This window comes from Mesoplodon mirus (assembly GCF_964341445.2).
Source record: "Mesoplodon mirus genome assembly, contig: HAP1_SCAFFOLD_4183, whole genome shotgun sequence".
Lineage (NCBI taxonomy): Eukaryota > Metazoa > Chordata > Mammalia > Artiodactyla > Ziphiidae > Mesoplodon > Mesoplodon mirus.
This window is the reverse complement of record NW_028293754.1, coordinates 6120-19439: the sequence shown is the minus strand read 5'-3', so window position 1 is coordinate 19439 and position 13320 is coordinate 6120. Positions and strand designations below refer to the sequence as shown.

General features: G+C 46.0%; 1 protein-coding gene and 1 long non-coding RNA gene across 2 annotated transcripts; one reads left to right on the top strand and one right to left on the bottom strand.

Annotated features, from left to right (window-relative positions):
* Positions 1 to 22: 22 nt before the first annotated feature.
* LOC309798551 lies at positions 23 to 13116 on the top strand. Its single transcript, XR_016039681.1, has 5 exons — positions 23 to 706; positions 2159 to 2275; positions 7164 to 7536; positions 9144 to 9441; positions 12917 to 13116. It is a non-coding gene; the product is annotated as an uncharacterized lncRNA (long non-coding RNA).
* Positions 2842 to 7151, bottom strand: LOC309798550 (protein FAM170A-like; the record flags this gene model as incomplete). The annotated part of the gene is made up of 2 exons (XM_088845596.1): positions 2842 to 4345; positions 7142 to 7151. The coding sequence occupies 2 exons, from the start codon at positions 7149 to 7151 to the stop codon at positions 3483 to 3485; spliced, it is 873 nt and encodes a 290-aa protein (XP_088701722.1). The 3' UTR covers positions 2842 to 3482.
* Positions 13117 to 13320: the final 204 nt, after the last annotated feature.

The window sequence follows — 13320 nt, the reverse complement described above, 5'->3', positions numbered from 1 at the left end:
ATTTGGTTAGCAGTTTCTACCTTCTTGATGTAATAATATTTTCAGGGTGTGGGAGGGTATCAAGCTCTGAAAATACCCTTGGAGAGATTTGCTTATTAAGTTTGGCTTTTTCAATCTCCCTACTACTTCTTTACTAAACACCAGGCGGTTTCCTTCACTTTTCAGAACCATGTTGTTTTTCCCTTGTCTAATGAGCTTTGAACTACTTTTGGATGAGCTATTAAGTTTGGGAAAAAATAAACATCTCTTTAAAACAAGGAAGATAATAACAATGACATGTAGAAAAAGCTCTAAAACAGAGAACATCCTCCATTCTGGCCAATGACTGGGGGTGGAAGGTTCGTGCTCGCTGTCCAGGACGTAGAAATAAAAGCTGAGGAGGCGCTGAGGCGTCTCCTGGATCTCTATAAGCCTCCATCATTTCTGCTGAGTAGGGTTGACAGATAAAATATAGGCTGTTTAGTTAAATATGAATGTCAGAAAAACAACGAGTACATTTTGAAGATAAGTATGCCCCAAATAGTACATAGGATCTACTTATACTAAAAGTGATGACTTATTATTCATGTGAAGTTCAAGTTTAACTGGGTATCCTGTATTTTTATTTAGTAAATCTGACAGCCCTACTGATGATCCACAATGGAGGCAGTTGAGGAGCGGTACATGCTGGCTCTCGGACAGTCAGGAATTGCTTCAGCAGATCCAGGTACAGTATGAAATTCTTTCTGGATGTAGCTCAGAAGCCATGGCCAGCCCTTGACTGCAAGTACTGCCTCGGGTTTCCCTGAGGTGGGGTAAACCTTCCTCTTAATGGCCTTTTGGTAAGTCTGGAAGACCATATCCAAGGGGAGCCCCAAAGTCAGTTTCATCCTCACAACCATGTTTCCAATTCCTGGAATTGGCTGCATGTGACTCCCAAGAGATGAGGAGGTTTGTGAAAATTGGGAGTGTCATAGCTTGAACCCTTTGTAGGTAAAGTTTTGGTGTTCTGAGAGTTTTAACAGGAGCAGTGTGAAAGACTCCAGGTCCCCGGGTAGATAGAAATAATCCTGTTCTACTTCTGTGTATGTGACAAGTCTCTAATAGTTCAGAGAGCAAGTATCTGGTCTTAGAAAGAGTGATCCAAGCTTGGATGTTTCTGGTGACAAGGCAAGGTCGTGAGTTTGAAGTTCACCTTTTATGGTTGAGGAGACAATAAGGTTGTCAGAAGGGCAATCATGGAGGAGACCTTGGCTTCATCCATTGTGCAGGCTTGTATATGTGGTTCTATGTAGATTGTGTTTCAGAGGTGGAGCTTGTTTACAACTATGAACATTCTCCGATGTGCTTTTTGGCCCTTCATTCCCAGAGCGAGAGCAGTGCCTAGGCTCTAGAAATGCCATGGATATTCTGAGCTGTCAGTGGCATTTCCCAGGTACTGTTCCCTTGGTGCCGCTCCTTGAAAGGTCCAAAGGGATTATCATCTGTCTTGTGGCGGGTCCTAGCATTGTGAAAGGAAGCTGCTGCACCGGGCTCAGAGGATTTCGGCTGTGGTGGGAGTAGTAGTAGTAGTACGACTATAAATGGTATCACAGCATATCTATTCCAGCTGGAGAGTGGTGTTGGGGGGTAATGAAGGGGGGCTTTTATTGTACTTTTATACATTGTCCCCTTGAAACTAATTCAATTTTTTAAAATTAATTAATTTCTTTGGGGCTGCATTGGGTCTTTGTTGCTGCTAGCGGGCGTTCTCTAGTTGCAGTGAGCGGGGGCTCCTCTTGGCTGTGGTGCACGGGCTTCTCATTGCAGTGGCTTCTCTTGTTGCGGAGCACGGGCTCTAGGCACGCAGGCTTCCGTAGTTGTGGCACGTGGGCTCGGTAGATGTGGCACACGGGTTCTAGAGCGCAGGCTCAGTAGTTGTGGCACGCGGGCTTAGTTACTCCGTGGCACGTGGGATCTTCCCAGACCAGGGCTCGAACCCATGTCCCCTGCATTTGCAGGCATATTCTAAACCACTGTGCCACCAGGGAAGCCCAATAATTCAATTTTTTATAAAGAGAATATTCCTAATATTCTTCCAAAATTTTAAAAATATATAGTTGGATAACACTATGAAAAATTAACTGATATATTCTTTTATTATTTCTCTTTGCTCCCTGGATTTTTTTTCCCCCTCCAGTCAGCTAGGCACTCTGAGTTCACTGCATTAGGAAGGTAAAGACTCAGCAGAAATGAGGGAGAAAAAAAGAAAATTCTCAGCTTTGGAATGTTCAAAACAGAGGCCACAGTAGAACAGGTGAGAATTCTGTGCACAAAAAATAAATGTCGTCTCAAATGTAAAAATGTATTCTCTGTACTGGGAGGCAGGAGAGGGAGGGAGGGAAGGACTGAAGGAGAGAGATCAGTGTGGCCAGGGACATGGAGACTGTGCTTGAGGACGATAGGCCCAGGAAGAGAATCAGAATCTGGAGAAGATTCAGCCTGCACGTGATCATTGCCTCCAGCCAGCACCCTCATCTCAGACCTCGGGAAATTCAGAGAGAGAGTGGGAGTAAGTCAGGAGGGCCACGCACATAGTCTGTGTGGCAGGGGTTGTGGCCATTCCCTATTTGTGAGAAGTCCCCAGCAATTTGCAGGCCTCCTTTGGAAAATGCTGGCGGACGTCTCTAGCGCTTATGTGAAAGCTTGTTCACAAACCTTGAAAGATACAGTTGTAGATGACTGATAGATAGATGCATAGATAGAAAAATGTAATTAACTCAAACATCCAGGAAAGGTTTGGAAAATGCCCTTTATTGCATATGATGTTCCTATTGTCATATGATGTTAGACTGAGTGCCGGTCCCTTCATCCTCCTTCAGACCATGGCATTCTGTCTGCTAGTATCCCGAGGGTCCTTTCTTCTCCCTGGAAGGGATAAAACAAATGAGGTAGAACAGGAAGAGACAAGCAGCACTCCAAGCTCTGCTGGTCAGGGTTACCCTCCAGCGTTGCCTTAATGCTCAGAGCCACACACACCACAGTGAGCTTGGCTCCAGATCAACTACCACGCAACGAAGGTTCTGGAACATTTCCATATCTCGGGGGACCTCATTTCCATGTGACTCTCTTTCATATTCCCCTTTGTCACAGAAGGCTAGGTACAGTGGTCCAGGTGAGATTTCAGCTCAGGCCAAAGGCTCTCAGACCTCAAAGTTCCGGTCCTGCAAGGGCCCCTGTCCTCTCTTCAGACCACTCCTGGCTCTCTCTGCTGTCAAGGAGCTGCTGGCAGTATGTCCTCTAAGGGTTGAGGTCCATCGTGCAGACCCTGAGAAAACTCCTAGGAAAAGGCTCCACCTTCTTCTTGAAGTCAACAGAGCTCAATTCCTTTGGAAGTGCTGGGTGTGTCCCAAGTTGATGCAACTGCAGAGCCATTAGGTAAACCAGCACATGTGTGCGGCCCCTTCCCTTAGACTCCTCTGGGCCCTCGTGACATAGGCTCAGAAGAGTGCCAGCCTCAAGCCTTACCTCTTCCAAGGCCACACCGTCTCCAGGATCTTCTGTCCCATGAATCTCAGTTGCTGTGTGGAACTCAAAAGAGAGAAAAGACCCTGCCTGCGGGGTCTCTTCGGGCTGGGGCCTTCTAGCTTCTCTTCCTCGTCCTCCCCGTCCTCCTTGTCCTCCTCGTCCTCCTCGTCCTCCTCGTCCTCCTCGTCCTCCTCGTCCTCCTCGTCCTCAGAGGTGGTCTTGGGTTCCACACTGCCCTCCTCCTCAGGGGTGCTCTCAGATTCCACATTGCCCATCCACTGGGCCATGTTGAGATGAAAGACACGGCAGCTGAAGCCCTCCAGGACGCCGCCCTTCACGTGCTGCTGGAGGATCTCCACGGTGTGGAAGACCCGGCAGCAGGCCATGCACCTGAAGCCGGTCTCCATGGTCACCATCCAGGCCGGTGTCTTGGCCCTGGGTGTCTCCTGGACTGCAGGTGACCCTGATGGGCTGCCTGGCTCTGCCCTTTCCTCATACTCTTTCTCCTCCCCAGTGGGCTCACTGTCAGACAGGAGGCTTTCGGTGAACACATCAGAGGGGTAAGTGCCTACTGTGCACGCATCCTCAGGAAGGGTCACTTCTTCTATCGTCAGCTGGTTTTCAGGCAACTCCAAGGGTTTCTTTGTCTTCCAGGAGACAGCTACACCCTTGTTCACTTGTACCTGCATGTAGTATATTTTCATGCCCCTTTCCTCTTTGTCTGGGTGCAGATAGTGCTTACAGGGTGAAGAGGGTGAGGAGGAGACACAGTGTGATGGGGGAGCAGTCTCCCCTTTTTCCTGAACCTGGGCTAGGGGTGCTTTAGGCTGGGCAGTGTCTCGATGTGATCTCCGGATTCCTGAAAAAGGAAATTAAAACCATAATAACATGCATGGGCCGTGCCAGAAGCTGAGGGAGCAGGTGTGGTAGACGAGAGAGGGACATTTGCATGAGGTAGCTATGTCGTGAGCTTGGTGTCTGTTGGCCGTAGGACGGAGCGGTGTATCTGGTGTCATCTGTGGGCTTTTCATGTGCGTGTGGGGGGATACTGGAGCGGTGTCTGTGTACAGGGGTGTGGAGTATGGTGGTGAGGGCTGTGGTATGTGAGCGACGCGGGTGGATGCGTGTACGACGAGGAGTGTGATTTTGGGAATATCGGTGGTGCATTACTTGTGGAATGGGGCTGTGGTGCTTGGGGTTTCTGTGTGCACTGAGAAGGGCTGTGCCTGGAGGGCGGATGTATGTGTGAGCTGTGTGGACCTGAGCTGGATGGTCCTGCTCTCAGGCTGGAGATCTATGATGTAGAACTCTGTCCTTCTCTGGAAGCAAAGGCAAAGACAAACCCTACATTTTCCTCTGAAGATGCTTAATCTGGTCCCTCTTCCCTCCACCTCAAGCCCAGACCTTTCCGGCCCCTGCTCCTTGACTTCGCCACCGTGGTAGTACCAGGATCCACACACCCCCGCCCCAGACTCAGCTGGGATCCACGCCCTCGTAACAGCTCAGCCATCCTGCCCAGGCTCCTCCAGAGAGCCCTCATCACCTCTGATGACCCTGGGTTTCCTCTCAGCCTCCCTGGGATCTGTGTGCCTCCTGCCTCACAGCCAAGCACCCCCTCACCTGAGGAGCCCCGCGCCCTTACCAGCGTAGATGAGCTTGCGCGGAGAAGAAGCACAGGAGAAGTATGTAGAGGCAGAGGAGACCTCCACTGCCTCTGGGCTGCAGCCTTTGGCCACCACAGTGGATCCAAGCTGAGGGGGATCCTCTTGTGACTTCGAGATTCCTGAGGGAGGAATGAAAGGCTCAGGGTGGGTTCATCAGTCCTCTGTCCACAAATACTTACCGAGTGTCTGGCACGTGTCAGGTGCAGTGAATACACACAGTTGAGAGTGTGGTTCCCAGTGGATACTCCAGTATTTAATTCAAATCAGTACTTACTCTGTCACTGTCTTGTTGGTAATGTAGGCCTGGGTGGTGACTGTGAGTATGTGGGAAGAGTGAGTGATGTGTATCAGTTAAGTCTGTGGTAAGTGTGGGGTTGGCATGGGGAGCACGGTGGAGATGTGTCTTATCTGTGTCTGTGGCCTTTGTGTGCATGGTTTCTGTTCACAAGTCAGGAATTCTGGGACATGTAACTTTTCCTCATTACATGGTGTGGCTTGTATTTATGGTGTGTGTTCATTCATTCATTCACCAAGATTCAGTAAGCAGCTACTCCTGTGTATCCGGCACTCTTGCATTGTTGTAGTCTCTGGTAACGCTGCACATTCTAGTAGGGGAAGACACACACTAAACAAAAATACAATAAATATATAATACCTGAGCTGGTGGTAAGTATATAAGGGTTGCCAGACTAAGCGAAGAAAAATACAGGGCACCCAGTTAAATTTCAGTTTCAGATAAACCCAGAATAATTTTTTAGTGTAAGTATTCCCATGCAGTATTTGGTCTTACTTATTTTTAGTGTAAGTATGGCCCATACAATATTTCGGACATACTGATACTGAAAACTTACTTGTTGTTTATCTGGAATTCAAATTGAACTGGATAGCCCATATTTTATCTGGCAACCCTGACATGGGTTAGTGAGACTGTGGTTTACTGTGGTTTGTACAAAGCGGGTCTGGCATTACTCAAGAATGTGTTACAAGTGTGGTGTGTATGACACGTGACTGGTTCTTTTAGAGGTATTTAGAGATGGCTGAAGTTAGGTGTGTGTGTGCGAGAGTTGAGGAGATATATAGCGTGTGTGTGTGTGTGTGTCCTATATATATAGTGTGTGTGTCTATATACATATCTCATCTCCAGCGTTTGGTGTTGGAGGAGAGGATTGTGATACAGGTGGGTTGTATGAGAACGTAGTACAGGAGGGATGCGTGTATATACCTCCGTGTGCTGTGTGTGGTTTAATACGGAAGTTCTATGTGGGGTGTGTGATATTTTTGCTGTATCAGAGTGTACATGGGTGTATGAGTTACTGTCTCATAAAACACCCCTAACAAGAGTTCTGTATACACTCTTACATACACCGAGTGTCACCCAGGTCCAGGCAGGGTGACAAGAACTTTACCACGCAGACTTATATCTGATAAGCACTCTACCCCCATTCATCCTGCTCTTCTCTGCACTACAACACACACACACACACACACACACACACACACTCAGACACACACACACAGGAACATAGAGAGAAATATTCTGAATGGTGAGGGGCAGTCATTGCCTTCCCCAGTCTGTCATTGCCTTCCCCAGCCTCTCCCAGCCACTGCCTGAAAATCTGCCTGCTGTCTAGAGCTCCATTCCCAGGGCCCATCCTACAGTCTCCTGGGCCCTGGGTCTGGTAGGAGCTACTGGGCTCTAATCTGGGGCAGAGGCCTCTAGCTGGAGCTTTGGGGTGACCACCCCTCTCCCAGGGCAAGCTACTCGCCTACATTTAATGCACGCAGGCGTCACGTGGCCCGTGGCTGTCAGAGCTCCCCGCAGGACCTTGAGGACATTTCTCACCCTTGCCCACGCGGTCTCAGTCTCTGGAAAGCCCTTCCCTTCCCTTGGTCTCCTTTGGGAAATTGTTCCTGTTGAAGGAATAAAACCTCCTTGCTTTCAATATGACACCATCCCTAGACAAACAATCTTCTTTTGAACTGTATTCCACTTGTCAACATATTTTTCAACAGGGTCTTCAACTCATGGGGCTTCTCTTTCCACTTTGGTAAAAGAGGCCAAGCAACTCATGGGTCTCTCTCAGCATCCTTGCCTCCTTCACATCCCCCACCTCATGACCCCAGGGAAAGATGCAAGAGAATAAGAGAGAAATCGGGGACTGAGAAAAGCTGCACCTCTAGGTCTGTGCAAGCAGGATGCAGCCTGCTGTGAGTCCGACAAAGCTCCAGGCCCGGCAGCCCCAGGAGAGAGTCCTCAGAGCAGCGGAGCTGACCTTCCATTTCCCAGGGGACATCTGGCCGTTCTGTGCCGTCTCACACCACAGGGAGCCTCCGGATGGATACGGCAGCATCAGTGAGACAAGGTCTCTCGCTCCCTGCTTCACAGGTGAGACGTTCTCAGTCCCCCTCTCCCTAGAGAAGGTTCAGTTTGGCAGAAACCCATGTGCCCCAGTCAAGTTGCCCCCCACATACCTCCTCCCTTCTCGGCAGTTTCCTGGGACTCTTCATTTTCCAGGTGTTTCCTCTTTTGTCGCCGTTTCATCGTACCAACTAGAAGTCTCCCTTAGAAGATGCCTCAAGAGATGTCCAACTCCTCCTCTTCCCTACAGGCTGGCCCTTGTTGGCTCTTGGGCAATCCGTTGAAATGATTCAATACAAATAAAAATAGTCAAGTCTCCTAAATGGCTGAAAAACTTGTACCACTTATTGAACCAGCAGTGCTGCCTAGTGCTCACCAGGGCTGTTAAGTTTCCAAGGTTGCCAGGCGCACAGCAGGATTCTGTGACCTCAATGATGACATCGGAGCATTCTGTTGACCTAGGTACAGCACAGTCTCTGCAATAGCACAGGCCCCGTTTTCCAGAACAATTCCTGTTTCCCAGCCGGACCTTTCCCATGAAAGGGAAAGGTTCATACCACATCTATTATAAATTGTATCATACCATATCTATTATAAAATGAACATTTTGATTGGAGATCTTTTAATGTCTTATATAGAGATTTAATATGAATATTTTAAATGGTCTCCAGTTTCCCTGTGGATTATTGACATTTTAAACTCTGCGCTTCAATTTTCCCTCAATACCTGTAATTTTGTCACGGCTATTTCTGTACTTAAAGATGAGTAACTATATAATTGATTTCTTCATTTTTCCCATCTCTTTCCAAGGTACTGAATTTGATTGTATCTTACGAATGAGTGAAAAATGCTAGTCCTTGAGTCAGGACATTGGGCCCTTTACCAAGGAACTCAACCTGTCTGGGCTTCAGCTTCTGTCTGTGCGATCGAGAGGCTTGGCCTAGCTGACTTTTCAAATGCTGTGTTTCTTTGATTCACTCTCACTTACTGATCTGCTACTTACGAAGAGGGCCTGTTCTCATAAAGTAAGAACAGGCGTTTTTTAATCCTTGGGTTGGGCAGAGTTTAAGTGGTCGTACTCAGTTTGTTACTTATATTTACTTTTACGTATGCTTAGCTCTAAATAATTTATATGGCTCTTGTGACTCTTTTTAGATCTTCTTTTTTTCTTATTTTCTTTTACAGTTTCTAATTTATTATCGCCAGTGTAGAGGAGCCTGATTGATTTTTAAAATGTATTGATCTTGTATGTGTCTGCCTTGTTGAACCGTCTTATTAGTTCCTGCTAGTTTATCTGTGGGTTCTTTTGGGTCTCCTAGATAAATGAACATATTAAACGTAAATAATGTGTTCTTTGGATAAAGTTTATTTTCTTGCATCTCTATATATAGAAGCAATATGTTGAATTGATTTAAATATTTAAATACTTACCTACCTGTTATCACAATCTAACGTTCTTGATCTTATTTTCTTTCAATCAATATTATGTTTTCAGGATTTATCCACGTGAATCCATATAGATGTAGGTCTTTGATTTTTGACTGTTTGATATTATTTCATCACATGCGTATAGCATCATTTATTTTCCATTCAAGCATTATTGGACAATTGGATTGTTTCCCTCCCTTCTCTAGAACAAACAACGTTTCCTAGAATATCCCCGAAGGTGTCTGACAGTCGAGAAGGGCCAGGCTGCCCGAAGATTCCTACTTGCTTTTAGCCAGCTTCCAACAGGCCATCTCCAGCCAGCAATTTGAAGCACAGATGAAATGAAACCTCCCCCAAGTGTGGAGATCTTAGGAGCTTCCTAGAAGGTGGGAGGTTCATGATAGGCATCCTGCTGGGATCCCAGGGGAGTCTGAGCTGGCCTGAACCTCATCTTCCTCCCCCACCTCTCAAGAGAAATGTGGAGGAAAGAAGACTTCAAAAACTGTGAGTAGGCAGAGGGAGAGAGATTGGGGGCCGAAGCTGCAACTGAGGTCTTGGAGTGGGCTGTGAGGACGCAGAGCCTCTAGAGAGCCAGGCTCTGCCTTCTGAGCACTTCTCCCCTAAGGCTGCTCATCATTCAGGTGATAGCAGGCATATACAGCCGACTCGGCCCACACTGTCACAGAAAGCCTTATCAGAATCTCTTCTTCTTCATACACTCTTGTGTCTGTTACTTGGTTATTGCCTTCGGGACTCCACTGATGTGAACCACAGTTGCTAGGGGATGGAGGACACTAGTGACCCATCTTGCTCTGTGGCCTCAGTCCACAGCTTGAGGGTAAGGCAAGAGGCCAAATGAAGGTCAAGAAGGAAAGATGGCGTTTGAAGAGAAGACCTGAGTTAAGGGTGTCTTCTCAAGTCTTGATGAATGAAATGGTAGCTCCAGTACCTGAAGTCCTGCTTGTTCTCAAGGCTGACCACGGGGCTGGGTGCACTCAGTGAAGGAACCGTATACACTTAGTATTTCCTTGCTTGCTCACACTTGCCCTCCTCTGATACACACTCTGCAAGACTGATCTTCCCCTGAAACAACTTTCCACCTGCCACTGTCATCTCATGAACATTTGCTTCCCCTTCCTAGTGTCCCCCTAGAATGCCATTGCAGCCAATTCATAATTTGATAATCATGCTTCTTACCATAGTCTCAGCAACTTCTGATAAATTTTATTCACTTCATTCCATAGTCTTCACACATCAATAATCTTCCTTAACTTCCTAGCTGCAGGTTAACCCATTCGGAATCATTTCTTTTTCTTTCTCTTCTTTGGCAAATCCTTTCTATCTTTTAAGGTCTTTTTCTTGTCTCTCTACCATCCTGCCTTCCTGAACTTCTTTTTTTTCCGTTTAAGTAACCTTTCAATCTCCTTCCCCAACTTCCTCATAAACATTGAGAGTTTATTCCTCACACGTTAGACAGCCGTTTATGAATGGCCAGGCATAATGGACTCAGAATGAGTTGGCACCCCCGAGGTACCTGTCTTGCTGGGGAGCCACAGGTGAAGGGCTGGCTGCTGGACACATGTTTGCATGGAGTCAGGCTGAGTGGCCTCGGGGTGTTTGCTCTGCACTTGTGTGTGTTTCTCCCTAGTTGGTTTCCTTGTCCAGCCACCTGTGACCTCGCTCCATCCAGCCCAGGGAATCCTTCTCATCACAGGGGTAGGATGTTTGTCTCGTTTTCCGTCACATCCTTTCCCCAAAGTTTGGTTGTGAGTTGTTCCCATTCCAAAGACGTTTCCTCTTTGAAGAGAAAAGAGAAAATCTTTTCTCTCCTTTTCTCTCACTTCACTTCTGCTCTATTATCTCCTCCGTCCAGAATGGCCCCCTGACTCAAATGGGTGTAGATCCGAAGATGGCAAGAAATGCCAGCAATTCTGAAATAATAATACGGATGTATCAGGAACACTTGAAAACCTTTATCCCGCCACATTCAAAAAAATTGCACTTCCAGTGTATTCAGAGTCTCAGTGTAGAAACACAAATGATGTAGAAATTGAATGACACTCAAGGTTTTCTTTCCTCCTTTCCTGATTTATTCTAATCCTCCAAGTTAACATGATGAACTATTTGTTATGTAACCTTTCAGACATTTTCTACACATGCACACTTTTCTTTTTCTGACACAAGAGTGTGAACTAGGTCACTTTCAACATGCTGTGATTCTGTGATTCACTGTCTCCCACCGAGTCATCCACTGATAAAGTAATCTGTTTCATGGAGAAATATGTCCAATAGCTAATAGCCAATGTCTGTGGAGTGCTTACTCTGTGTCGGTTTCTTGTAACTACAGATCTTTTGTACAACGTACCCATGGACCAGGTACAATTATAACCCCCAAGTGACAGATAAGTGCAGATAAGTACAAATAAATACAGAGGCCAAGTGACTTGCCCAAGACACTGGAGCAAATCAAAATCCATGCCTCTGTAATCATTTTGCTCTATTGCCTCTGTCTGGGAGGCTCGATGATTTGGCAACTAAAACCTTAAATATCATGTTCCATTTTTATATGTCTGACACAAGCGTGGGGCTGTGATACGGGGTAACTAACCTGACTACTTTTTTTTTTTTTTAAATCATTTTATTTTTATTTTTTTTAATTTTTTACTTTTTGCTTTATAACAAATTTAATCAGCTATACATATACATATGTTCCCATATCCCCTCCCTTTTGCGTCTCCCTCCCACCCTCCCTATCCCACCCCACCAGGCGGTCACAAAGCACCGAGCTGATCTCCCTGTGCTCTGCGGCTGCTTCCCACTAGCTATCTACCTTACGTTTGGTAGTGTATATATGTCCATGCCGCTCTTTCACTTGGTCACAGCTTACCCTTCCCCCTCCCCATATCCTCATGTCCATTCTCTAGTAGGTCTGTGTCTTTATTCCTGTCTTACCCCTATGTTCTTCATGACATTTTTTTTCTTAAATTCCATATATATGTTAACCTGACTACTTTTGAAAACCCTTATGCACCTGGATGAAAGTAAGCCAGGGACTGCAAGCTCTAGATTTAAGGTTTCCTACCAACTTTTAAAAATAGCTTCTTGAATGCAATTGATGTAATGTCAAGTCTAGGATGTAGTCCAGATAGTAACAGAAAAAATGGAGATATGTAGAAAACTACTTAAAGTTGACAAGTATTGGGAGTGTAGTATTTTTGGGGCCAGTGTGTAGACCACAGGAAAACTTGCTGTTTCCATCCCAAAGGGAAGAGCGCTGTATTGCAACTGCCAAGGTCCCTGGGGCAGCAAGTGTGCTCACTGCTTAGTAAAGAAGCATCCTCAGTTTGATAGAATCATATGGGAGTCTTACATTTGGTTAGCAGTTTCTACCTTCTTGATGTAATAATATTTTCAGGGTGTGGGAGGGTATCAAGCTCTGAAAATACCCTTGGAGAGATTTGCTTATTAAGTTTGGCTTTTTCAATCTCCCTACTACTTCTTTACTAAACACCAGGCGGTTTCCTTCACTTTTCAGAACCATGTTGTTTTTCCCTTGTCTAATGAGCTTTGAACTACTTTTGGATGAGCTATTAAGTTTGGGAAAAAATAAACATCTCTTTAAAACAAGGAAGATAATAACAATGACATGTAGAAAAAGCTCTAAAACAGAGAACATCCTCCATTCTGGCCAATGACTGGGGGTGGAAGGTTCGTGCTCGCTGTCCAGGACGTAGAAATAAAAGCTGAGGAGGCGCTGAGGCGTCTCCTGGATCTCTATAAGCCTCCATCATTTCTGCTGAGTAGGGTTGACAGATAAAATATAGGCTGTTTAGTTAAATATGAATGTCAGAAAAACAACGAGTACATTTTGAAGATAAGTATGCCCCAAATAGTACATAGGATCTACTTATACTAAAAGTGATGACTTATTATTCATGTGAAGTTCAAGTTTAACTGGGTATCCTGTATTTTTATTTAGTAAATCTGACAGCCCTACTGATGATCCACAATGGAGGCAGTTGAGGAGCGGTACATGCTGGCTCTCGGACAGTCAGGAATTGCTTCAGCAGATCCAGGTACAGTATGAAATTCTTTCTGGATGTAGCTCAGAAGCCATGGCCAGCCCTTGACTGCAAGTACTGCCTCGGGTTTCCCTGAGGTGGGGTAAACCTTCCTCTTAATGGCCTTTTGGTAAGTCTGGAAGACCATATCCAAGGGGAGCCCCAAAGTCAGTTTCATCCTCACAACCATGTTTCCAATTCCTGGAATTGGCTGCATGTGACTCCCAAGAGATGAGGAGGTTTGTGAAAATTGGGAGTGTCATAGCTTGAACCCTTTGTAGGTAAAGTTTTGGTGTTCTGAGAGTTTTAACAGGAGCAGTGT